Genomic DNA, 24,469 nt, shown 5'->3' with positions numbered 1-24,469 from the left:
CGGCAGCTGACCCCATCGAGCCGATCTTACACGTTCAAGGAAAGGGCAATGGCGTAGTCTCCACATAAGTGGTTTGGCGCTGCTCCAGAGCGAAATGCGCGCCACGGGAGTTTTGCCGAATTTCGGTTGCCGGGTGCCACTTTCGGACATCGCATCTCCAGGGTTTCCAATCGCTTGGCATGGCTCCCCCTTCATCCGGCGACACGAGGTGGATGGAGTGCTAGTTCCCACCTCTGTCCTCTGCTACACACAAATTGCCTCCAACCGCCAGTGCACGGTGTACATGATGCATAACGGTCTCTGTTGCCAGTATCTCGATCTCGCGCCCGCGTCGTACTTTGGGACGCAATGTGGGCCACCCTTTGCTGCAAGAGAATATTCTGGGGGTATCCTATAGTTTTTCTGCTGATCTGGCCTCCTCACTTCTCACTTCTCCCTTCTCCCTCGACTACTCTTCTACACAAGTCTGCCCTCGTCGCTCTACTCGATCATGCTCGCGTCCAGACCCAGTCCGTGCAGGAACATATTGACGTTCCTGAGCTTGAGCTCTGCCTTCTCGCGGGGCGTCTTCGGGTAGCGCGCAGCCTGGACCGTGTGCAGGATCTTGTCGCGCAGCGCGGCGACGAGGTTGGTCTGCTGGTCCTCGGGCGCATTGACGGCGAGCGCGGCCGCGAGGCCCCACACCTCGGCCTCGCGCCGCTCCATCTCACCGTGGTCGCGGTCCTGGCGCGCCTGGCCCTCCGAGCTGAGCAGGTAGGCGCTGGGGCCGAAGACGGCCTTCTGCGCCAGCGTGGCCGGGAACAGGTCCGGGAGGTGCGGGCTGATCGTCTGTAGGAAGTAGTCGAAGGTCTTGGTCCACTGCTCGCGCTCGGCGGGGTCGATGGGCGCCTCGCCGCGCACGAGCGACTGGGCGCGGGACAGGAGGGCAGTAAAGAGCGCCACTCCGGGACGCGTGGCGGCGACGGCACCGAGCTCCATGCGCTGCGTGCAGATACCCAGCAGACCGGCGACGAGGCCGAGGTTGCACTGGTTGATTAGCATGTCGACGCCGGGAATGACGCAGTGCAGGAACGAGTCGGTCTGCGCCTCGCGGCGCGCGCGGTCTTCCCGGTCCGCCTTCGTGAGAAGGGACACGTCGGCGACGGGGGGCGGGGGGGCGCGGGCAACGACCTCAAGCTGAGGGTAGGTCGCGATGAGTAGGGTAAGGAGGGTGAGGGCGCGCTGGTGGTCGAGGTGGCGGAGGAGACGGGGGAAGAGGCGCTGACCCTTGAGCGGGTTGATGAGCGAGATGAACGGGTGGGGCGTGCTGACGCCGAGCGGCTCCATGACCATGAGCTTGCGCCAGAGGTCGTCGACCTTGGCAGCGCACTGCTGGTTCCACGCCTCGACGCGGGGCACATCTGTCGGCGGGGGCGCCTCACGGCGCATCTGCTCGAGCTCGAGGCAGTCGTCGTACAGCTCCTCGAGCGCATACATGACCTGCTTGCGGGTGAGAGGCTCGCGGGTCGGGCCGGACGAATGGTTGAGCTGCGCGACGGCGGCGGGACGGTGCTCCGGCTTCGGGACGGCCAGAACGGGACGGGGAGCAGCCTGGTTCGCGCCGCGGCGGACGCGACCGAGCGCACCGGCGAGAGCGTCAGAGGACATGGCCTGCTGACGCTTAGCCGTGGTCGAGACGAGCTTCTTGACCTGCGTCGTGAGGCGGTTCATCGTCGCACTGCCCATCTTTCCGAAACGGTTGCCAACGGGGCCGCCGACACCGAGACCCATGCCGGGAGCGATCTGGACGACAGTCGGGCCAGACTCGTTGCCCTGCGCGTCCTGCGCGCGCCTGGCGAGCGCAGAGAAGACCTGCGCGTAGAAGTCGGAGGAGTACGGGTCACTCGTGGCAAGCTGCGAAAGCTGGATACGCGTGATGAAGTCCTTGTCCGAGTTGCCCATCAGGTTGTTGTACTTGCTCATGCCCTCGATCTTGGCAGTGATGCGCTTGTGCAGCTCCTCCATGCGCGCCAGCTCTTCAGGAGACGGCTGCGGCTGTCCCGGCGGAGGACCCTGGAAGCCGGGCGTGCCAGGGTGCTGAGGCGGCCCCGGCGCGGGCGGCTGACCGGGTTGCTGGTTCGCCTGCTGCAGATCCGGGAACATGGAGTCGAGGAGCGCCTGCTGCTTCGCGTAGCCGGATCCGTTCAGGCCCGGGGCGGGAGGCGTGCCGGCGATCGGAGGCGTCGAGAGCTGCGCTGAGCCGGAGCGGCCGTGCATGCCAGGCGGAATGTTCTGCGCCTGGGAGCGCGGCGGTTGGTCGTGAAGCTGCTGTCCGTGAGGCGACTGGCCGAGGGGCGGCTGCTGGGGAGCCTGGGCGGGGCCAGGCGAAGGTCCACCGCCGATCATCTGGCGCTCAATCTCCTCGAGGCTGAGAACCTGGTGACCGGGCTGGGTGTGCTTAGGCGGCTGCTGGTACTGCTGGGGCACATGCTGCGGCGACGGCGCGTACTGCTGCTGCTGCTGAGGGGCGTACTGTGGCTGCTGCTTGTTGCCGATCGAAGCGCGAGCCATCTCGGCCTCGATCTCCTCGAGCGAGAGGATCTTGCTAGGCTGATGTCCAGAGACAGGAGGAGCAATGGGGGCGGCGCCCCACGCGTTCGCCGGCGAAGCATTAGCCCACAGCGGCTGAGGCTCGTTGTTTTTCTTCTTGGGCGTCTTGGTCGGTTCTGTTGATCAGCTGTTAGCCCTATAAGTCGCTTACTCTTCGTGGCAGGACGCGAGGTGTAGAAGTCATCCTCGGTCGCGGCGAACAGGTCGACCTGAGCCTTGGGTCCGAAGCGGGAAGAAGTTGAGGCAACCTTGGGCTTGGACTGGGCCGGTTCCGGGGCCGCGGCGAACTGGAAGTCGTTGCCTGATATCAGCTTCTACTTACTCCGTTCAGCTGCGTGCGTCTGCTGCACGGCACAGCATCTACTCACCGAAGTCGCCCGTGTCGCCAAAGGTCTCATCGTTGAAGTCGTCGCCGCTCTCGAGCAGACCGCCCTCGCCCCAGTTGTAGACGGCGAGGTCCTCCTCTCCGGCTCGGTCGAAGGAGCCAAAGGTGTCCTGATCAGCGCGGGAGGCGAACTGGCTGTGCTGTCCCTGCTTTGCGCGGGGGTCGTCCGGCAGACCAGTGTCGAAGCCGAAGAACGACATGGTGGGTGGTTTGTTGACGCTGGAGGGGGATGATGCTTGCTTGGTATGCTCTCTTGACTCGGATCGGTGACCCTCCACTAGCCAGTCTCCAGTGGCCAGCACGAGGACAGGGAAAGAAGGCGTCATGATGCCCAGGAACGGGTAACGCCGCCGTGTGGCACTTCCGCCAAGAGCTGCTGTGTGCGGCCGGTGGAGGTTGACCACCCCCCGGCTAGGTCACCAGCAACTACCCTGTGACACTGAGCTCATCACCATCAACAGCATCGACCGACACCATGGCTGACTTTGACATGAGCACCCCGCCAGACATCCTGGTGCAGCACGTCGCCCCCGTCACGGCTGCTGCGTGGCCGTCCAAGCCTCACGTCACGCTGACGTGGGCTCAGTCGCTCGACGCCAAGATTGCCGGCCCGGGAGGGAAGAGAGTCCTGTTGTCGGGACCGGAGAGTATGGGGATGACTCAGTGGTGAGTCTGATGCAGTTCCTCTCGCGTTTTCCCGAACTGACCTCAGGCTGAGGACAATGCATGACGCGATCCTCGTTGGTGTGCAGACCGTCATCCACGACGACCCGCGATTAAAGAGTGAGTGAGGATGTCAGAAGGAAAAGCCAGTTGCCTGTTCAGCCATCCTCCTTCTTGTATGTCAGCTGGCTATGCTGCTCTCCGGGCGTCTTCTTCAGCTATCGCACTGTATTCAAAGCCCAAGCTAACCCCCCAGTCCAGCAAGTCCCGCAAGACGACACCTCCCTTCACCCTCCCCAAATCCTCATCCTCGACCCCTCCCTGCGTACACCGCCAAACGCCCGCATGCTGCAGGAATGGCAGAATCGCGATCCCGCCGCCATCGGGCCCAAGGCGGTGAAGCAGCCCTTCCTCATTTGCGGTCCCGACGCTCCCGCGTCCAACGCCGAGGCGCTCGAGAAGGCAGGAGCATGCATCATCCGCACGCCACTGAAGGATGGGCGGATCCCGCCAAGCGCTCTGCGGGGCATTCTCACCGATCTCGGGCTGCGGAGCGTCATGATCGAGGGTGGGAGCAGGGTCCTCGCGTCCTTCCTCGCGGACAGGGAAGTGGACACCGTCGTCGTCACTGTCGCGCCCATGTTCATCGGGGACGGCGTCGGCGTTGTCCCGAGGGAGGAGGAGACGAAGCTCCCTCAGCTTAAGGAGGTGGCTACCGTCGCGATGGGCAAGGACGCCGTCATGGTCGCAACATTGGCTTGATTGGCTTAGTCTAGGTGATGCATTGGTCCTACATTTTTTGGGTTGTTTCTATTGTTCGCGGCACTTTATCTGCTACTACTCCTCTCCGTCAAGATGCCGCTTACAGAACTACTACTACGCTCGACCAGTCTCGGGCCCTCGGGCTGCGGCTGGGAGCTTAGTTGGCAATGTGCCAGTCGAGCTTGTCGGCCCACTCCTTCTTCTTCAGCGTGAGGAGGACCTCCTCGACGTCCTTGGCGCCGTTGCCCGAGAGACAGATGACAACATTCTTGTCCTTCGGGAGGGTCTTGGTCGAGCTCGAAGCCGCCCCAGAGCGCGTGAGACGACTCAAGGGCAGGGATGATACCCTCAGACTGCGTACAGATGCGGAACGCGGTGAGACACTGAACGTCGTCGGCGGCGATGTACTCGGCACGGCCGAGGTCCTTCAGGTACGCGTGCTCGGGGCCGACAGAGTTGTAGTCGAGACCGGCCGAGATCGAGTGCGTCGGGACGAGCTGGCCACCGGCGTCCTGAATGATGTACGAGGCAGCGCCGTGCACGACACCTGGGACACCCTTGGCGAGCGTGGCGGAGTGGAGCGTCGTGTTGACACCGTTGCCGCCGGCCTCGACACCGAGGAGGCGCACGCTCTCGTCGGGAATGAAGTCGTAGAAGGTTCCGATGGCGTTGGATCCACCACCGACGCACGCGACGACAGCGTCCGGGAGAGCACCGAACTTCTCAGCGCACTGCTGCTTGATCTCACGACCGATGACGCGCTGGAAGTCACGGACAATCGTCGGGAAGGGATGGGGGCCAATGGCAGAGCCGATCAGGTAGTGGGTCGTGTCGAGGCGCGTGATCCACTCGCGCATGGCCTCGTTGACAGCGTCCTTGAGCGTCTGAGATCCGCTCGTGACCGGGACAACGGTGGCGCCAAGCATCTTCATACGGAACACGTTCATCTCCTGGCGACGGACGTCCTCGGCACCCATGAAGACGACGCACTCCATGCCAAACTTGGCACACACGGTAGCCGTAGCAACACCGTGCTGGCCGGCTCCGGTCTCGGCGATGATGCGCTTCTTGCCGAGGCGCTTGGCGAGGAGGATCTGACCGATAGCGTTGTTCAGCTTGTGCGAACCAGTGTGGTTCAGGTCCTCGCGCTTCAGCCAGATCTTGGCTCCGCCCATCTTCTCCGTGAGGCGCTCAGCGTAGTAGAGCGACGATGGCCGTCCGATGTACTCGAACATGTCCTCAAACTCCTTCCAGAACGACGGGTCGTTGCTAGCCTTAATGTAGGCGTCCTCCAGCTCGTCGAGACACGTCGTGAGCGACTCCGGAACGTAGGCACCACCGAAAGCACCAAACTTGCTGGGCAGGCGCTCGCCAGCCTTGACACCGTACTCCTTCTGGCTCTCCTTCAGGTCCGAAGGCGGGATCGGCATGGCAGGCTCCGGCTTGCCGGCAGCGTCCTCGGGCTTGTTCTTGCGACCAAGCGGCTTCGGGTTCTGTCCCTTGAGCGAGATCGAGCGAGCGTAATCCTCAATAGCCTTCGGAATCTGGTCCTGGGGAGCCTGCTCGATGACCTGCAGAATCTTGGATCCGATGACGACGCCGTCGGCACCGGCGTCCGTGACGAAGTTGAAGTGGTCACGGGTGCTGACACCGAAGCCAACAGCGAGCGGGACGGGAGTGACAGCCTGGACGCTGGCGATGAGGTCGGGGAGAGCGTCGTTCATCTTGGAGCCAGAGGACGAGCCAGTGACGGCCATCTGTTGCAAGTCAGCGGGAGCGTCACAGGTAAACTTACCTTGGAGACGACGTAAATGAAAGAGTCGGCAATGGTGGAGAGGAACTTGAGGCGCTCCAGCGAGGTGCTGGGGGCGACGAGCGGAACGTAACTCATGCCAGTGTCCTTGCAGACGTTGCGGAACTTGAGGGCCTCCTCAGGCGGTAGGTCAACAACGATGTAGCCGTTGGCACCAGCCTCCTTGGCCTCGCGGACAGCCCTCTCCTCACCGTGAGCAAGGAAGGAGTTGTAGTAGCCTGGCTGTCAGCTTCAGGATGAAGAATTGGAAGCTCACCCATGAAGATGATAGGCGCCTTGAGACCCCTCTTCCTGGCCTCCTTGACGTACTCGAGACACTGCGTGTAACCGACACCGTGCTCGATGGCGATGTTGTTCGCCTTCTGGATGACGGCACCATCGGCCATGGGGTCCGAGAAGGGGACACCGAGCTCGATGATGTCGGCACCACCGGCCTCGAGGGCAAGGAGAGCGTCGACAGTGACATCGGGAGTGGGGTAGCCAGCCGTGAGGAAGGTCACGAACACGCTGTGAGGTCAGCGGGGAACTGGGAAGACGCCGCGGAGAAGCCGGTGTGGAGCTTGAAGAGCGCCGGGGAGCTCGAAGCTGCGTGGAGAGCTTACAGAAGCGTCCACGACCACTATCTCGGAGATGTTGCTCTCCGAGAAAGGGTGGGCGAGCCCGGAGCCCTGCTGAAGGTGTACTCACGGCTGGTCCTGGTCGTTAGCGGATAGTCACCATCGATAGCCGACGAGCGCCCCAGCGTCGAGGAGACGAGGGGTAACCGGACATGATAACTCACCTCCTCCCGCTTCTTAGCAAAAACCTGCTTGATAGCCTCAGCCATTGTGAATAGATGCTCTCTAGATGTGAGAGTGAGAGCTGGATGAGATGAGTGGAAGAAGGAGGGGAAGAGACGTTCGGGACGCGGGTATTCGTTGTCGCGGCGACTCTTTTCGACTCGTCAGGGCAAAACCTCCGCAGCGTTGTCCCGCACAATGATCCACATCAACGTTACGTAATAAGCGGACCTCCACCACCCTCCCCACATTACGTAACCACTAAAAGTTGACATGAACCGCCGCCCGCTTGCTTGCGACCAGAACAGGATTTGTTGTGACGTCTCTAGCACCCAGCGACCATGGCAGCTCAAGCATCGGCCCAGCAAACCCGTCGTCCGAGAAAGAGGAGAAGAAGGGCTGCGAGCTACTCGACCTCCTCGAGCGAGGACTCCGACTCCTCCGATGAGAGCGGCGACGAGGCTCCCCCGGAGAAGATGGACGTGGACGGCGCGAGCGACAGTGGGTCGAGCAGCAGTTCGACATCGTCTGACTCTTCGACTTCATCCGACAGCTCAGATTCAGAATCGGATGCCAAGCCTAGCACTTCAGTCAAGGGCAAGGCGAAGGCGCACCCGGAGTCCGACTCCGACGACAGCGATTCCGACTCGAGCGACTCGAGTGACGACAGTGACGATGAGAGTGACCGGGCGGTGAAGGCGTCCAAGCCGAAACGAACGGTACAGCGTCAGCCCACGCTTTCTCCCAGCCCGGAGCCGGAAATTCCTCCATTCCTCCCCGCTACAGCTGAGGAGGAGAGCGAGCGCCGGGCCGCGTTCAGGAGGGTGTACATGGACCGCCTCGTTGAGGGCTTCGGGGGTGACATGGAGGACCTGAGGAAGGTGAGTGGGACCGCCCATATGATCGAGGATTGTTTGCGGGCTCGCACCGCCCGATTGGCTTGGCTTCGGGCGTAACAACATGTCCCAGCCGAGACAGTTCGCAATCTGTCCACTCTGCAGCAAGCTGACATCAGTCCGACCCGACACTCACCGCGAACCGGTTGCAGCGGCTGATTGACTCGCTCGGCGCCGGAGTCGAGCTCTTTACTGAGCAGCCCGTTGACGAGGTCGGCGTGATCCTGAATGAGAAGCGGTCCTAATCTCCATTGTAACATCACCAGCATAAAGCGAACCATGTACATTTGTTCACATTCGTTATCTAACTTGCACTTGACTATACACAGGGTCGTTACTACTCTTACTAACAATGGGAGGCGGAGGAGTGGGGAAATAGTAGGAAGTACACCCAATAATGTCTAAACTCGAGATTATCAGCTGATACAGTCGCGCCTGCTTGTTCCCATTACGTCTTAGGCAAGGGCTTGCCCCCCGTCGGCCTGGGCTCGGGCATGACAGTCGGAGTCATAGTGACGATGCCAGGCGGACCTGGGGGCACTGGCAGGGGATGGGCTGGGAAGCTCGCACCTCCAGGAGCGGGCGGAAGCGGCCGAGCGGTCGGCGGATACATGCCCATGGCTGCGAACGGCGCGGGGGCCATGTAGCTTGTCCATGCGGGTGGAACAACGGGCTTCTTCTCCTCCGGCTTCTTTGCCTCGGGCTTCTTGATGTCAGCTGGGGATCACCTGCACCGCAGGTTATAACTCACTTTCTTGTCTGCCGGGGCGGCCGGCTTCGCAGGCGGCTTGGTCGGCCATGAGGTCACCGCCGCTCTGGCGACCCTTGGTAAGCAAGAGGTCCGCCAGCTCCCTAGTCGTCAGCGTCGTCGATACTCCAGCTGACTCACATGTACATGGCGCGGCGCTGCTCGCGCAGGTCTCCGACCTCCTTGAGAAGAGAGCGGACCTCGCCTGCGATTGACTTGCAGAAGTCGTCGAGGTATCCAGCAAGGTTGAAGCCAACCTGCTCGCGCGCCCACTGCTTGGCCGCGTCTTGCGTGAGCTTGTGTTGGTTCGAGTTGTGGTCCATGATGTTCTGACCCAGGTCCTTGAGCCACTTCGACTGCTCGACTCCGGATTGCTTGTACGTCTCGAGGATGGTCTTGACCATCGGCGCCTTGCCGGGCTCCTTCGCCTCAGCGTCGGAGATCTTCTTCAGCGCGTTGGTGTCCTTGAGGATGTTCTGCAGGAACTCATCCATCTTCTTCGCAAGCGCAGCCTTATCCGCGCGCCGCTTGGTTACGGCCTCCTTCGCCTTCTTCACGTTGGCGGGCTCCAGGTCGTCGGTCTCTAGCAATGCCGCAACACCGGCCGCGATCTTCGCGACAGCCTCGAGAAGCGCCTTGTGACGAGCCTCGGCTGCCTTCTCGCGCTCCTCAGCCTTCTTAGCCTCCTCCGCGCGTCGAGCCGCGGCCGCCTTGTCACGCTCTGCGGCCCTCTTCACCTCCTCCTTAAACATCGCCTCGGTCACACTAGAAGCAGCGGGAGCAGCCTTGTCGGCGGTCTTGTCGCTAGCCTTCTCGCCTCCTTTTTTCTCGTCGCCCATACCCTTGTCCTCCCCTCCCTTGGAGGGTTTGTCGGTGGCTTTGCCTTTATCGGCAACGGCCTTGGGCAAGTTGGGAGGTGGCGCAGGTCCAGGCTCTGCGTGAACAGTATGCGTAGACGAGGTGTCCGCGTCCTTGGCGACAGCAGCTATGCTGTCAGCTCGGTAACGGTTGTCCAACTCACGTGCAGGCTTGTCGGCGAGTTTGGCAGCCGGAGAAGCTCCCGGCGGGGCGTTCTTATTCGTCTTCGGTTCCTCTTTCTTCGGGTCGTCCTTCTTCTTTTCCAGTTTCTTGGGCTCCTCCTTCTTTTCTTCCTCCTTCTGATCAGCCTTCTCGTCCTTGGAGGGAGCAGCCGAGGGCGCCAGAGGCGCCGGCAAGCTAAGTCCTCCCGGAGGAAGGCGCGGCTGGTATCCCTTGCGTGGCTCGTTCGGGCAACAGTGGTCGCAGTGAGGTCCTGCGTGGTCGGGTGGCGGTCGAGCGCTCGGCGGCGGCGCAGCTCCAGGAGGTCCGCCTGGCGGCGGTCCGCTGACAACGGACGGCGCCTTGCTGGGACCCTTGCCTGAAGGAGGGCCACCGGGACCGCCCGGTCCCCCGATCCCTCCCGCATTGGATGCTGAGGAAGAACCAGAAGGACCGGCATTTCCAGCCGCAGGCGGCCGGGCTGGTTGTGGAACAATGTGCTCGGACTCCTCGTTGGCGCTGGGATGCTCCGGGATGGGCTCGGGGCGCCCAGCCGGCGGTCCAGAGGGCCTGCGACCGTTGTTGCGTTGCAGTCCGGAGGGCATCGACGGAGGTGGACCAGAGTGCATCGAAGGGGTACGTCCGCCCATGCTCGGCATAACCCGGCTCGGCGGAGTAGACGGTTCTTCGGCAGGAACGGCCGGCGGCGTAGCAGCGCGTGGCGGTGAGTACTTCTTCAGCTTGGCCGGGTCGTTAGCTGGAGTGTCGCTCTTTGGCGCAGCGGACGCTGATTGAGAAGCCGTGACAGAGGGAGGCTTGTTACCACCAGCTGGACCAGGGGGAGTTGGCAGCACGCGCGACTGTTTGTCACTGGGCGTTTCGCTGGGCGGACCCGCCGGTTGTTGATCGCCGTCTTTGACAGGAAGAGCGGGAACGTCGGCAGTGTGCTTTTCCTCGATCTTGCCTGGGCCAGGTTTGGCTCCATCAGCAGGCTTATCACCAAGTGCAGGTTTGCCCAGACCCGGAGGCTGGGTAGCGCCAGCCGGCACGTCTGCTCCTTTGGTGGAAGACTGCGTCGACTCCGGAGCCGGTTTGGGCTTGCTCGGCATGGCGATCGAGCCCGTGCGGACCAGCCCTTGTTGTCCGTTGGGCAGCGTGACGAGGTCGTAGATGGGCATGCGACCAGACTCCTTCTTCTCTTCGGGCTTCTTGACCTGAGCATTCGAATCGTCAGACTTGACGGGAGGAGCGGTTGGCTTTCCGGGGTCGTTGTTAGACCCATCACCGGGTTTGCCGTCGTTTGTCGCCATGTTGCCAAGTGTTCTGACCGGTTTCTCGCTGCCCTTCTTTGGTCCAGGACCGCTCTTAGCAGCATCGGCACCCTTGGCCCCAGCACCGTCCTTGGCGGGAGGCTCGCCTGCAGCGCTTGTAGGCCGACTCGGCACATCGACCTTCCCGGGCTTGTCACTCGGTTTGTCCACTGGTTTGGGTGCCACGTTGCCGATCGCGGCGACAGGCTTGTCGCCGATCTTATCGGTAGACTTGCTCGGAGCCTTGTCGGGTGTACCATCAACCGCATCAGGAGACGATGGCTTAAGGATGCTCGCAGGCTTGTCCTTACCCTTACTAGTGTCGGCCTTCTTATCCTTCTGACCGTCTTTGACCTTCGAGTAATCAATCGCGGGAGGAATGCCATCAATGGGCTCGACAGGAGGAACGGGGAGATTCTTCTGGGGCGGAGGAGGCACCGGGGGGGCCTTCTGTCCTTCCTTGTCCTTCTTCCCTTCGGGCTCAGCGAACTGTACCGAGCTCGGTTTCTCGGGCGCCGGGTCGGGGTTCGTGACACGCAGGTTACCAATGGTCGAATACTCTTCTCCCATCCTGTCAATTCCAGACGACTTGGAAGCGGCGTCATCATCGATCTTCTTGCCCTCCTTCGGCTGCTTGTCGTCTTTCGATTTCTCCTGGGCGGCCGTGGGGAGCTTAGTCGGCTTTGACTTCGGTGTGTTCTCTGGAGTGGGGTCCTTAGCCATATTACCGTAGACGTGGAGCTCGGGCTCAGGCGATGACGCCCTGGGACCCTTGCCCGGCGCCTTGGATTCTTGCTCCGGCGAGCTCTGCGTGGGGATGTTTCCGAGAGTTCTAACCTCGGGCTCTGGCTGAAGGTTGGTGTGAGGCTGGGCGGGCGAGTTCCGGCGGCTGGAGTGAGGCGGGTTGGTGCTCCAAACCGGCTTCTCCTTCTTCTCCTTAAGTGTAGGCAGCCCATGTGCGACGGTGGAGGGGGCCTGATGCAAAGGCGGGGCAGTAGTCGTCGGCGTGTCCGAGCCAATACCGTGACCAGGAGCCTGTCGCGTAAGACCAGGCGGAGTGAGGTTTGCAGGTATGGCAGACGGAATAATCGGCGCGGGAATGACACCACCGTACTCTGACACGGTGTGCGCGATGCCAGGCCTGCCGGGCTGGGCATCAACCCATTGGAGCTGAAAGTCAGTCAACTGGCAATCGATGAAAGACGCACCTCTCGAGTCTCCTCAATGACACGGGGCCTTTTCGGCGCTGGCGGATCAGCGGGCGGACCAACGACGGTCGCGGGCGGAGTCGGCACGGCTGGTGCGCTCGGAAGCCGCCCAACATCTCTCTCCTTGTCCTTCTCAATGTGCGTCTTCTCGATAATGCGCTCCTTGTCCGTCGTGGTCTCCTTAGTGACCATGGGGTCGCGGGGCGGGCTGTGGTGGCTATGGTGACTGTGATGACTGTGGTGGCTACGGTGAGTGTGCGAGCTGCGGGCCGGACTGCGACCGCGCTCGCTCGGAGCGTACACACTCTGCGTAACGGAGAGGATATCACGAACTGCTGTCAGTAATACACTCATACGTGAACCGTTCGCCTTCGAAGCTTACGTCGTTCCTCAAGTTGCGAGAGTCTTTCGTCCTGCACGGCGTCCTTGATGCGCTTCTCAACCTCTTCGGCCTCAGCCTTGGTTTCGGGCTCGCGCGGGCTCCCGCGGATGCCTTCAAGTTCGTTGTCGCCTACCATGACAGTGCCGTCGGGAAGAACGCGACCCTGGACGTGCGGGCCGGCTGTTGTGATACGCACGGCACCTGGCTGGCTCTCACCGCGGATGCCATCGACGATCTCGCCGGTCATGAGCTGCACTGTACCATCGGAGAGGACACGAGCTTGGACTCGGGTTGGGCGGTTCGCCTGGCGGAGGTCGTTCATGCACAGGATTAGGTCGTCCAGCTCTCGCTTCATGTGAGCCGAGAGGCTGTTGATCTGTTCGCTGACGCCAGTCATGTAGCGCGCCATTCGCTCCTCGCTCGGGTCCATGTCCGTCTTCTGCTGCTGTTGAAGCCATTCGTTGAGCTACTGATCAGTCGCTATCACATACTGCGGTCTCACCTGAATGTTGTTCGTGTTCGGTGTCAAGATCGCCTCCTCGGAAGCTGAGCTGGGGGAGACACTCGAGATTGACGAGGAGTATCGCGACATCGGGTAGCTGCGGTAGCTCTTGTGGCTGTGAGGGCTCGGGACATCGATGTGAATCACGGGAGTCTCGGGGACGGCGGCGGCGCTGATGGGAGTGACAGGCTGGGGTTGGGGAGAGGGCTGTGCCGCTTGCGACTCGAGGTGGGACTTCTTGATCCTATCCAGCTCCTCCTCAAGCTTCTCTTCAAATTTGTCCTCGAGCTCTTTGTCGCGCGCGCGAGACTCGTCTTCGATACGCTTCCTCTCTTCAGCCCGCACTTTCTCGGCCTCCTCGGCCTCGTGTGCAGCAAGATCCTTAGCTTGAGCATCCTCGAATGCCTTCTGTTCCTTCTCGAGCTCATTACGCTTCTTCTCAATCTCCGCCAGTTCCTGCTCATTCTGCTTCTTCAGCTCAGAAACGCTGATACTCTTGCTTGACTTGCTCGACTTGGTAGTCTTGCTGCTCGAGGAAGAGACGCTGCCAGCATCAGAGCCGTGAGATGAGCGGTGCTCGTCTACAGCATCCAACCCACTACCCCAGCGGCGGTGAAGACCACCGGGGACCCCAGGGCGAACGGGTACGCCGGGGAACATACCAGGACGAAGGCCTGGTTGCATCACACCCATGTTGCGTACCATTGGCGGCCGCCAACCTGGGCCGAAGCCACGCCTCCACGGTGTCGTCATGGGGGTGCGAGCGGGCGTGCGGAGGGGGTTCACCGACGGATATGAATTGCGGAGACCTGAGGTAGGCATGTGAGGAACGAAGCCTGGGGTACCGCGAGCCGGAACAGGACCAGGCGGCATTGTCTGGGCACGAGGAGGTTGGACGAAGGCAGACCCGGGCGCCAAATCGGGAAGCGGGGCGGAGCCAGGAACAGGTCCGGGGTTGAAGACAGGCGGCGCGGTCGTCACCTGTGGAAGATCACGGTCTTTCCACCGGCGGTCCTGCGGAGGCGTAGGCAGACCCAAGTCCTCCTGCGGCGTCGGGCCGCGGTAGATGTTGTTGCGCTCGTCCGAGTCAAACGTGGGCGCGTTATGAGGACGCTCACGCGCGCGCGGCGGCTCCCGCTCAATGGTGAAGGGAATTGGGCGAATGTCGCGCTCACCGTGGCCATCATTCGAGTCAGCATCCCGCAGATGCTCGGGAACGCTCTCTTGAGGCGAGGGCTGGCGTGGGTACTCGCCGGGCACAGTGTGCTGCTGCGGGTAGTATATGACAGTCTGCTGGGGAGGCTGAGACTGCTGGGGCTGATTCTGCTTGGGCTGACCCTTCTGCCGGAACCTGTTAACGACGCTGTCGGGCAGTTCCATTGGCGGCGGCATCCAAGGAGGAGTGACTTCCGAGCCGAGAGGTGTAGGCATATCTCGGAATTCTGGATCTGCGGATGGGTCGTAATGGTACTGCGAGGACAGCGAGCTGGAGCCGAGACTGGCGACCGTGTTAGCGTGGGGAGTGCGAGGGTCGTCTTTCGAGGAGACAGTGCCTGCACCGGGGTAGAAGTCGCCCTCGGGCCAGAGCGAGCGCACGGTAGACGTCGGGCTGCTGGTGCCGCTGCCGCCAAGATGCATGGCCAGAACTCGAGCAAGGAGTTGCTCGAAGCGTGAGGGATCGCGGCGATCGAGCTCATCCATTAACATCTGCTGTTGGCCTAGCACCTTGCCAAAGAGACTGTCCATGTGGTCAAGCCGCGAAGTGATGTCGAGATTAATGCTTGCCATTTGAGGCGTGGTCGGCATCGCCGTCTCCTCCGAACTGTCTGAATGCACTGACGACGTCTCAGCGTCCGCCATACCGGTGTCCGCCACGGTGTAGGAACCCTGCGACTCGGTCTCTGAGTCAGACGGTAGCGACGGAGGAGGCTTGCGAGGGATCTTCTTCACCGGAGTGGCAGTTGACGACGATGACTTCGAAGTCGACGAAGACGAAGAAGACGACGGCGATTCGCTCGGTTCATCCTTCGCTGGCACTGGAGGCGGACCACGCTCGATCTCCCGTATGATGACCTCGCGCACTGGTGGCTCCCGAGTTGCGACGTTGTTGAGGGTCTTCTCCATACGATCAAGCTGCGAGCGCATGCCGATTGCCTGTGCATCACGCACGTCCTCGTAGGCCAGAAGACGGTTTACTAGTCTGCTCATTGCCACATCACCTCGGCCATGGTTGAGGAACGGACGGAGGAGAGCGGTCGTGGCATCGGAACTGCTGTCAGACGATTGAGAGCTTGACGCGTGCGTCGCTGAAGTAGAGCCGGACACAGTGCGCTGTTTCGTCGATGGGACAGACGAGCTCAGTTGTTGCGTACTGCCGGGTTGCGTGCGGAGAGTGCTGGGAATCACGTTGCGGAACGTCGACGGCGCACTCGAGCTCACTGGCAGCGTCGATACGCTCGACGGTGGGGGAATGCTCGTGGGCGCTGACGTCTCTGTCAAGCGCTCAACGTCAGCATAATCGGGTCGACGCTGAGCCCAGCTTGGAACACTTGACACCGTCTCCGTCGATGTGGAGGGGATACTGGAAATGCTCGTCGTAGACGGCGGCATGGCAGTCACAGTGGATGCGATGGTGGACGGAAGGGACATGGCGGTATGCGGAGTTCTGTAAGTCAGCTCTGATCTCCTAGTCTTCTGGTATACTCACGGTGTACTTCCAACGGAGCGGTACCGCGTGCCCTCGGCTGTTGTGTACGCAACGGTTCCAGTAGCATAACTCTCGTGCATGCTCGCCGTGCGATACCCCCTCGGGTCGCTGGGCACCGATCGCTTGCTTGACTGCTGAGTGCCACTCCCGTCTGAAGAGCTGGGGTGGTTGGGAATCTCAGTCAAACGGCTCGCGCTCGACCCCACGCTCGACATGCGCTCGAGATCGGCGACATTGACGTCCGCAATGCTCATTGGAGTCGTGCTGCGGAGCTGCTGCTCAGGAGGGGACGGCGTCGTTCCGCGAGCGCTCCACGGCCTACTCGGCAGAACGGACGCCTCACTCGGCGCATATGACGGCAGACCGCGGTGTGTGCTCCAACCTGGCGAGACGGGAACAGCAGAAACAAACGGCGGCGTGCCGAACGGCGACAGCGGATCTGATGCCGCGTGGCTGGGTGCGGAGAAGGGCGGGTTCGGCTGCTGCAGGTCGGACAGCGCAGAGGACTCTGCCGTGCCAGCAGTGGCGTACATGGAGGTACGCCCCGTGGCGGTGAGGGAGACACCGGCGGTCGAGGGTCCACCGCGGACGGTGGTGAAAGCCGTGGAGCGGGCTGTGTAGGTAGGAGGTGCCACGCCGGTGGCATAGGAGGCGGAGGAAGGGTCTGCGGGGTCCGTGTAATAGCTCTGGTTACCAGCCTCGGAGGCAGGAGGCCGGATGCCAGCCGCCCAGGCAGTGATGGGCTGGGGCCGAGGTGACGAGACCGAAGTTGGGGTCGACGCCGGAAGGACAGGTCCATCATCGCGCAATAACCGTCCCATAAGCGGACTTGCACTCGTCTGCGCACTTGAGGAAGTCGAGGACAAACGAGGCTTCTCGGATTTGGGATCCCCGGCCGCCTCATCAGTCCTACCAGTGCCAGTGTGGCTTCCTGAAGACTGTGATGGGCCATGATGACCACGCGAACTGAAGGAACTGGAGCCTGAGGGATCACCTCGTGGATTGGGAAGGGGCACTTCGACTTGGATCGAATACTGGTGCAGCTGAGGCTCGCGAGGCGGCGCCCTTCGTGGGACAAAGTTACGGGAGCTCGGCGTTGACCGATCAGACGGCGAACCGGGGCGGTGAGAGCTCGGCTTAGAATGAGGAGAGCTCGGGCCTGAGTGTTGGGAACCAGGACTGGACACATGCTGAGAGCCTACGTCAGAGTGCTGCGAAGCGGGGCCGGTGGGAGAGTTCGGCCTGGGGTGAATGGCAAAGTGGTGGGAGCTGGTCCCCGAGTGATAGGAGCTGTTCCCAGACGAAGGCGAGTGCTCAGAACCAGGCTCAGAAGGATAAGTGCGAGGATGGGTGGAGACATTGCTGTGATGGGTGGAGTGGACGCTGGCCGGTGACGAAATATAGGAAGGCTGCGGCGTTGAGCGTTGGGCTGAACGGTTGGATGGAGTTGAGCTGCCGGTCAGGTGACGGGAAACGGCGTCAGAGCGGGACAACTGCGACGCTGGCCTTGACGTAGCATGCGATGCCGACGTCCTGTATCCCGAGGAGCTGCTGGAACTGGAGCTGGGATCGGAGTCCGACGGCGGTAGAGGTGGAAGGTTGGCGTAGCTTATGATGCGTTTCTCGTTCGGATACGTCTCCTGAGTACTGAGATACGCCTCCGGAGCGCTAGAGTACATCGATCCCTCGGGGAGATCGCGCGGCCACCTCCTAGGTGTAGCGGTCGCCGATGTTTGCTGCGACTGGGCGTGGATGCGCTGCGGGCTGGAGGTTCCGCTAGCACTCTGCCCGCGCACTGTGCTCGACCAAGCCGGAGAACCCGACTCATGCAGGAATCCGGGGCGGGGGGAGGTGAACTCATCCGCGGTCACCACCGGAAGCAGACTGACGTCGGAGGAGTCGCCAGACGCCCAGCCGCTGTACTCGCTCGTCGCAGTCACCTGCGTGCGAAGCGAGCGCTTCTCTCCGCTGGCGCCAGCAACAGACGGCAAGCCACTCGAACCCTCCGTGAACCCAGCCTCAGTGCCGGTAGCGCCTGTCGCCGTCGTGAACCCAGCGTCAGTCCCCGTTGTCTGTGCCGGCAGAGCAAACATCGCTACCTCTCGGAAAGGACCTTCGTACGGCTCGCTCGTGTATTCTGGTGGTGAGGTGCCGCCTGATCGGCCGGAGCCGGAGGCTGAGGCTGATCCAGAGCCAGTTGGACGCGAAGACTCCGGCGGCCAAGTGGCACCCGGGATCACGATCTCGCTCGGCGCCGAAAGTGGGAAGCTCATGGGACGATTCACGTCGATTGTCTCCATCTCCATTGTGCCCGAGTATGCAGTAGCATTGAGACTCGAGCTCGCTACCGTTGACGCCGAAGCCGCGTAGCCGGACCCGCTGTCCTGTCGCGTGCCACGAGATGCGGGGGCGGCATACTCCGAGATCGAGGGGCCAATATCCGAGACAGCATCCTCGTGAGCTGCGCCTGGCTCGGAGGGCTCGAAGGGCGGAATCGTGGGCGCCGCATGAACTGTGGGCGCGGTCGTGCCTTCGGACAGCGGGTAAGGCTGAAGTGTACGCTGAGACTCGGGGAATGTCGCGATCGTTGCGCCGGGAAGGGTTGAGGCTGGGTACGTCGCGATCGTGGGCGGGTTGGGGGCTAACGGAGTCAGGAAGGTCGACGGCTCGGAGCGCGTGGCTGTCAGCTGCTCGGTCTGCTCAGCCCGAAGGTCGAGATCACTCGCCGCACGCCGGAGAGAGCGCTGCGGCTTGAGCCGCCTCGAGTCCCGGTGGACGAGGGACGCAGCACTTCCACCAGCGGTCGGGATAACCGCATCATCGACCACACCCTGGGGAACAGAGTGGGATAACGTGAGACGCGTGGACGCTGAGCCTGCCAGCGAGCTGCTGCTTCCGCTGAGTACGGACGGCGCGGGACGAGACGGAGCGGCGCTGCTGAGACGATCGAGCACACCCCAGATGGCGCTCACCCAACGGACTGACGTCAGCGACAATCACCGCCGAAGGCCTGCCACTCACCTCGATCTATAGCACTGTCGCATCCGAGCCGCTCCTGACCCTCCTCGTATTGGAGACGGAAAGGGTAGAGCTGGTTTCCTAGCTCCCGGTCACGGCGCGCAATCGCCGCCCCGATGTCGTCCGAGCGGCTGTTAGTCGGGCTCGGCGAGCTTGCCACTTCTGACCTGGTCAGCTCGGCCCTCTCTGCATATAACTCACCATCACAGTCGTCGAGGAAGATCGTCGTCTGGTGATCCATGCCGTTGGACAGGCGCTGCTTGAGGATAAGGCGATCCGCGTACAACCGCGCGTCAACGCGGATCCACGCAAACTCCTCAGCGGGTCTCTCGTGCACCTGCAGGTAGTACAAAATTCCAGTTTTGATCGGCTGGCTGTGAGCTAACGGGGCGATCCGGAGACAGCCTACCTCGCCAGTGGGTTCTGAGTCCGACGATGGAGACAAAGAGCTCTGTGTCGTTTGCCAGTCTGACGAACGGCCCGACGGCGCCGAGGGAACAGACGGGGGAGACGGGTTCGCCGGTCGCGGAGGCAGACTCGTCTGTGATCTGTCAGAGCCCTGCCCCGAGGCAGACTTCGACCCTCCGCTACTGATGGTGATCGGGGGCGAATGCGGCCGCTCGGCGTTGATGTCCTCCGGTTCCTCCTCGACAACCGCCCTGCGCTGCTCGTTCTGTCGTCGCCGGCGGATGCTAATGTTCCAGCTGCTCTTCCGTCCCAGCCCTGCGGCTCCGGTACTCGTGCCACTCGCCATGCTCACGCCGGTTTGCTGCGCGACCAGGCTCTCAGCTGCCGAACCAAAGGACGGAGGAGGTGGGCCACCTGAGCTCGAGGAGCGAGCACGCCACGCGGCGATCATGTTGCGGACGTTAGACACTGGAGACGTGGCTGGCTTCGAGCCGGACGCGGCCCTCGGCGACACCGTAAGGACATCTGGAGCGTGTGCGGCTGGCGAGGCCGCAACTGGCATAGTTGGCAAGGCTTTGCCAATCGCCGAACCCGACGACGCCGAGCGGCTGCCTCCCATCGCACTATATGGCGACGACTTGGACAACTTCCTCGTCGGTGTCGGCGGCGGGACGTACTTGAGCGGACCGAGGTCGAGCTGCTCTGGCGGAGGGAGAGCACTTCGGACTTGCCAGCTCGCCCGCGGGCCGTCGAGCATCGAGGGCGGGCTCTCGACCCTTCCAACACTCCGTCCACGTCCACGGGTGCTCGGCGTAGCGCTGGGGACTCGCGTGGGCGTGGAGCGACCAGGCGAAAAGCCAGGAGAAGCAGCTCCCGCGGCTCGAGCGACGGCTGGTGAGACGGCCCCGCTGGGCGACGCTGCACCCGCCGTGCGGAAGCTCCTCCCGGTAGTGTTCATGCCTGCTAAAACCCTGCCTCCCACGGGAGCAGGCCGCGTGGGCGAAACGGAGCTCGTTGAATCGGACTCAAACATCTTCATTAGGTTCGACACGCGCGCCTTGCTCGGCGTGTTCGTCGGCGAGGAGCGCTTGGGAGCAGGGGCATTGAGAGCTGATCCAGTACGCTTAGTAGGCGTCGTACGTCGTGTCGGCAACGGGGACTTGCTGGGAGACTTGCTGGGGACTGACGGAGCCTCAGAAGAAGTCCGAGAGTACAGCGAGGGGGCGGCAGGGGAGGGCTTCATCGGCGAGTGCGCGGACAGAGCAGTCTGGAAGCTGCCTGCCAGGCTGGAGACGGAAAGAGGGGAGGCAAGACCTCCAGCGCCACGCTTCGACGGAGCGGGCGACACCGGCGAGTTCACCGTTGGGCTCATTGCTGGGCTCTTATGAGGCGATGGCGGCAGTGGGAAGCTACGGGCGACGGTCGCGGCGTCAGACACATTCGCCGACGTTGACATGCCGAAGAGTGATCTCTCGCCCACATCACCGGTACCCAGACGGATGCCCAGCCCATGCCCTCCAAGTCCTGCTGGTGTCGTGGGGTAACTTTCGTGACTGCCACCTTCCGCTTTCGACTCTGCTGCCGCCCTTTGCGGTACGGGCGTGCTTGATTTCGGCGTTCTTGCTGATTGCGGTGGTTCGATTGCCTTAGGCGTCGCCACGGGAGTGGCTGCTTTGTGGGGGGCTGCATCGAACGGGTTGGCGAGCGCGTCCAGAGACGCGTAGAGGTCGTCGTACGCTCGCGCAAAGCTCTCGCCTGTCGGTTGCTGCTTCAATCGCAGCGTGGCGCTGGATCGAGTGCTGCGCAGACTGGAGGCAACGGAGCGGGCAGAAGCGGTAGAGCGCGTGCTGTCGTGCCGTTTCGGAGCCGAGGCTGGGCGCGTCGGAGGTCGCATAGGTGTTGGGGACAGGAGAGCATCGACTTCGTCAACGTCCTTTTGCTCTCCCGACGGGCTGCCCTCTGCAAGTTGGTTCAGGCGGTCGACGAGTGAGCGGTCGGCGCGCCACCGCCGCGGAGCGGGCGACAGCGGCGGCGGTGATGACATTGGCCACTTCTCTTCCTCGAATTGTAGTGTACAAGCGGGTTAGGTACAGGTTGAGAGTCTGGAATATGTCGAATGTTGGAGGCTGGTAGTGGAAGTACAGGTGGTGATAGATGGAGAAGGGGAATTGTCAGTCAACAGTTCGTTTCGATGTTTGCGGTGAGTCAAACGAGACAGGAAAAGAGGAAAGGAGGGGGAGGGGATGGTGAAGGAGCAAAACAAAACACGCCCCAGGATACTGGATCGGACACTCGGGTTGGGCTGGGCTGGGCTGAGGCGCGAATGTTTTCTTTCGGAAGTCGAGTGCTGCTAGTCTGCTGTGAGCATGTATACCTGGCCTGAGCGCCGGAGCGCGAAACCTCGAGAGCAAAGGAAAGGGTGACCGGTTGGTAAAGGGGGACAGCAAGGTGTCTGAGCTCCAGTGAAAACCTGCCAGGCAGCCCAGAAGCACCAGCCGTAGTGTGACGAAAGGACCAAAAGGGTGTTGCGTCGCATGCACAAGGCGCGTGCAGACGTCGGGGCCTTCCACCCGCCGCGTCCTGTGTTGTCTGCGTCTCTGTTGTTTGTCGGTCGGTAGACAGGACACGGACACCGCAAACAAAACAAGGCTTGAGCGCGCAGAACGCATGTGCGCATGTGCGTGCGGCGTACCTGTCGCGAGCCAGTGTCGAAGAGCCATCATCCGAACAATAGCGCTGTGCCCAGCCTCCGCACAGGCCGCGCTCCACGCTCGCCAGGCTGCGCCAGCTTGATCCGTCGGGCAACGTCCCCGGGCGTCGGGATGTATGAAATGTTCGCTGGTCCAGTTACCCGATGAGTGATACATTGCGACGACGGGGCCTTGGCAACGAGCGCGCTCGATTATCGGTAACGGCGACGATCACTCTGAGGAGTCGAGGACCATTTGTCCGATTGTCAGATTGTAGGGGAATCAGCGCACTACTGGAAACGTCAGGGCAGAGGTCGGTTTGATGATTATGGCATGCAATGTACAACAGGAAAACGGCGAATGGCGAGCGCGCGATATGAGCGATATGGCGGAAGGAATGTCGAGCGAGAGAAAGCAGATTATCTCTGCTCGGTGATGAGAGCCTCTGTTGGTTGTCAGCAAATTTGCCCTTTTCTGCCTTGGCGCCGCCACCGCAGGTCCCGTACGCCACCCCTCCCACGCCGAGTGCGAAGAGGACTGGTAACCTTGCAGTATCCCGCGCTTGGGAAGGGAGTCGCTCCTATCAAATACAGGGATGTGAAGAGTCGCGGCTGGTCTAGAAGCCGATTGACGTCCAGAAAACTGCCGATTGCCACTCCATGCCTGCTCCGTGTCGAACTCACTCTTTCTCTCCGGCTTGGGCTTCTCCCGGCCGGCCTTGGTGTGCTTCCTCCTCCTGTCCTCCTTGACCTTGCGCGCCTCGAGCATCTCGCGCTTGAGCTTGACAGCCGAATGCACGCTTTGCGGCATATGCCTGCGCTCCGCGATACGGCGCACAGTCGTGTCTGACTTCCACTGCTCGACAAGCTTCTGGCGGTACTCCATCGCTGCGCGCTCCTTGCCGGAAACAACACCGAGCTTTTGGCTCGCGTTGTTCTTCCACACACGGACGTTGCCGTCGTCACTCGCGGAGAGGACGAAGTCGGCCGTCGGGGTGTAGGTGACATCGAAGATGCTACGTGGTCAGCCAATGCTTCTCAAATGCGATGGGTGAGGAAGGGTGACGAGCACCGAGTAACGCGGTGAGCGTTGACCCTTCCTCCTTTTCGTCGTCGGTCTGAGCACCAAAGGGTGACGAGGGTGAAACATGGGGGGATCATTAACCTAGCGCATGTTCTTCTGGATTCGGGAGCAAGTCCGTAATCCGATAAGCCGTCCTTGCCTGGAACAACATGACCATGCTCGCCATTGCAGAGGATAATGGTGGTTCCTCCTCCACTTTCCTGGAAGCCCGAGTCCAATCTGACCGCTCACAGCCACCCCTCTCATCAGTACTCACCGCTGCATGCGCTTCGTGTGGTACACGTCGCGGCTCTTGCCGGCATCGCGGTCCCAGAGTCGGACGGTGCGGTCGTAACTTCCTGAGACGAATCCTTCTCCGGTAGGGCCTGTGGGTTAGCTCATATTGACAGTGTCCGGTGAGCAGGTCACGAAACTTACTCCAGTCGCAGCCCATGACACCGCCGACGTGACCCTTGTAAATCTGCGTCGGGCGCTCGAGGTTCCTGAGGTCGTAGGTGTAGAGGTTGTGGTCCTCGCTGGCGAGGAGCATGACAGTGGGGAGGGTAGGGCACCAGGAGAGCTGGTTGCTGCGCATGTTCATGACGATGCGGCGTTCGGCCTTGCCGGTGCGAACGTCGTAGAGACACATGGTGCGCTCGTTGCCGACAGAGGCAAGAACGGACGTCTCGCTCTGATTGAAGCGGACGCAGGCGACGGTCTCCATGCTGCCGCCGAAGGAGAGCGTGGACAGAGGCGCCGTGCGGGTCTCGTCCCAGATCTGAACGCACGAGCTCGCCGTCGCGAACACGCCATCGGAGCGGTGATGGTCGAGCGAGTTGAAGCCATTCTTCGAGTTGATGACGAGCGATGGCTCGAGGTTTTGTCCGCGCGTCGTCGCCTTGTCGTCCATCGCGAGGTCGTCCTCGTCAAACCCGTCCTCGCCGACAGCGCCAGCCGAGTCAAGCATGCTCTCCTCTTCCTCCTCCTCGACCGTCATTCCAGGAGCAAACGCTTGCGAGCGCCAAATCTTGATCTGTCCGTCGAGCTTGCCCGCAGTGATCAGGCCGCGCTTGCCGTCTCGCGCCTCGGCCGTCCAGCAGAGACCACCGACCATGCCCTTGTGGGCGTCGAGCTTGAGGAGCGCGCGGCGCTGCGAGAGCGAGTGCACGATAACCTCACCATCACCGCCACCGGCAGCAACAACCGAGGCTCGTCGAGGGTCCGCGCCGAGAACGTACACGCCGTCCTGGTGTCCGCCGAGCGCCGAGACGAAGGGCTTGGCGAACATGCGGTCAATCTTGGCCGCGTTCAGCGCACGCGTGTACTCCCTCGGCTTGGCGAAGGGGTGCATGTGCGGCGCAAGGTTGCGCTGCAGCGGATGCGGCGCCGTCGACGAGGAGGGAAGGTGGTCATCGAGCGACCGCGAAATCATCTTAATCTTCTGCGATGCGTCAACAATTGGAGCTCGGAGGAAGTCAGGCGTCTACTCACCACCATGCTGGGCGAATCTTTCAGTTGTTCGTTCTAGTA

General features: G+C 62.0%; 5 protein-coding genes across 5 annotated transcripts; 2 read left to right on the top strand and 3 right to left on the bottom strand.

Moving 5' to 3' along the window:
- Window positions 1-480: 480 nt before the first annotated feature.
- On the bottom strand, window positions 481-3,300 carry A1Q1_03210 (cytosolic small ribosomal subunit protein; the record flags this gene model as incomplete). The annotated part of the gene is made up of 3 exons (XM_014323663.1): window positions 481-2,705; window positions 2,756-2,890; window positions 2,958-3,300. 3 exons carry the CDS (start codon window positions 3,298-3,300, stop codon window positions 481-483), a joined length of 2,703 nt encoding a protein of 900 aa, XP_014179138.1.
- A 149-nt stretch (window positions 3,301-3,449) lies between these two features.
- A1Q1_03209 (uncharacterized protein) lies at window positions 3,450-4,399 on the top strand (the record flags this gene model as incomplete). Its single annotated transcript, XM_014323662.1, has 3 exons — window positions 3,450-3,640; window positions 3,687-3,757; window positions 3,894-4,399. The coding sequence occupies 3 exons, from the start codon at window positions 3,450-3,452 to the stop codon at window positions 4,397-4,399; spliced, it is 768 nt and encodes a 255-aa protein (XP_014179137.1).
- A 65-nt stretch (window positions 4,400-4,464) lies between these two features.
- A1Q1_03208 (tryptophan synthase) lies at window positions 4,465-7,038 on the bottom strand (the record flags this gene model as incomplete). The annotated part of the gene is made up of 5 exons (XM_014323661.1): window positions 4,465-6,156; window positions 6,195-6,430; window positions 6,496-6,719; window positions 6,900-6,907; window positions 6,994-7,038. The coding sequence occupies 5 exons, from the start codon at window positions 7,036-7,038 to the stop codon at window positions 4,465-4,467; spliced, it is 2,205 nt and encodes a 734-aa protein (XP_014179136.1).
- A 294-nt stretch (window positions 7,039-7,332) lies between these two features.
- A1Q1_03207 (uncharacterized protein) lies at window positions 7,333-7,947 on the top strand (the record flags this gene model as incomplete). Its single annotated transcript, XM_014323660.1, has 1 exon — window positions 7,333-7,947. One exon carries the CDS (start codon window positions 7,333-7,335, stop codon window positions 7,945-7,947), a length of 615 nt encoding a protein of 204 aa, XP_014179135.1.
- A 388-nt stretch (window positions 7,948-8,335) lies between these two features.
- A1Q1_03206 (snoRNA binding protein) lies at window positions 8,336-24,436 on the bottom strand (the record flags this gene model as incomplete). The annotated part of the gene is made up of 12 exons (XM_014323659.1): window positions 8,336-8,590; window positions 8,639-8,711; window positions 8,777-12,111; window positions 12,171-12,502; window positions 12,553-12,997; window positions 13,055-15,719; window positions 15,762-18,741; window positions 18,783-21,146; window positions 22,561-22,892; window positions 23,217-23,325; window positions 23,378-24,380; window positions 24,431-24,436. 12 exons carry the CDS (start codon window positions 24,434-24,436, stop codon window positions 8,336-8,338), a joined length of 13,899 nt encoding a protein of 4,632 aa, XP_014179134.1.
- Window positions 24,437-24,469: the final 33 nt, after the last annotated feature.

Source organism: Trichosporon asahii, assembly GCF_000293215.1.
Source record: "Trichosporon asahii var. asahii CBS 2479 unplaced genomic scaffold scaffold00053, whole genome shotgun sequence".
NCBI lineage: Eukaryota > Fungi > Basidiomycota > Tremellomycetes > Trichosporonales > Trichosporonaceae > Trichosporon > Trichosporon asahii.
The sequence above is the reverse complement of the archived record's forward strand: the minus strand, read 5'-3'. Positions and strand labels throughout refer to the sequence as shown.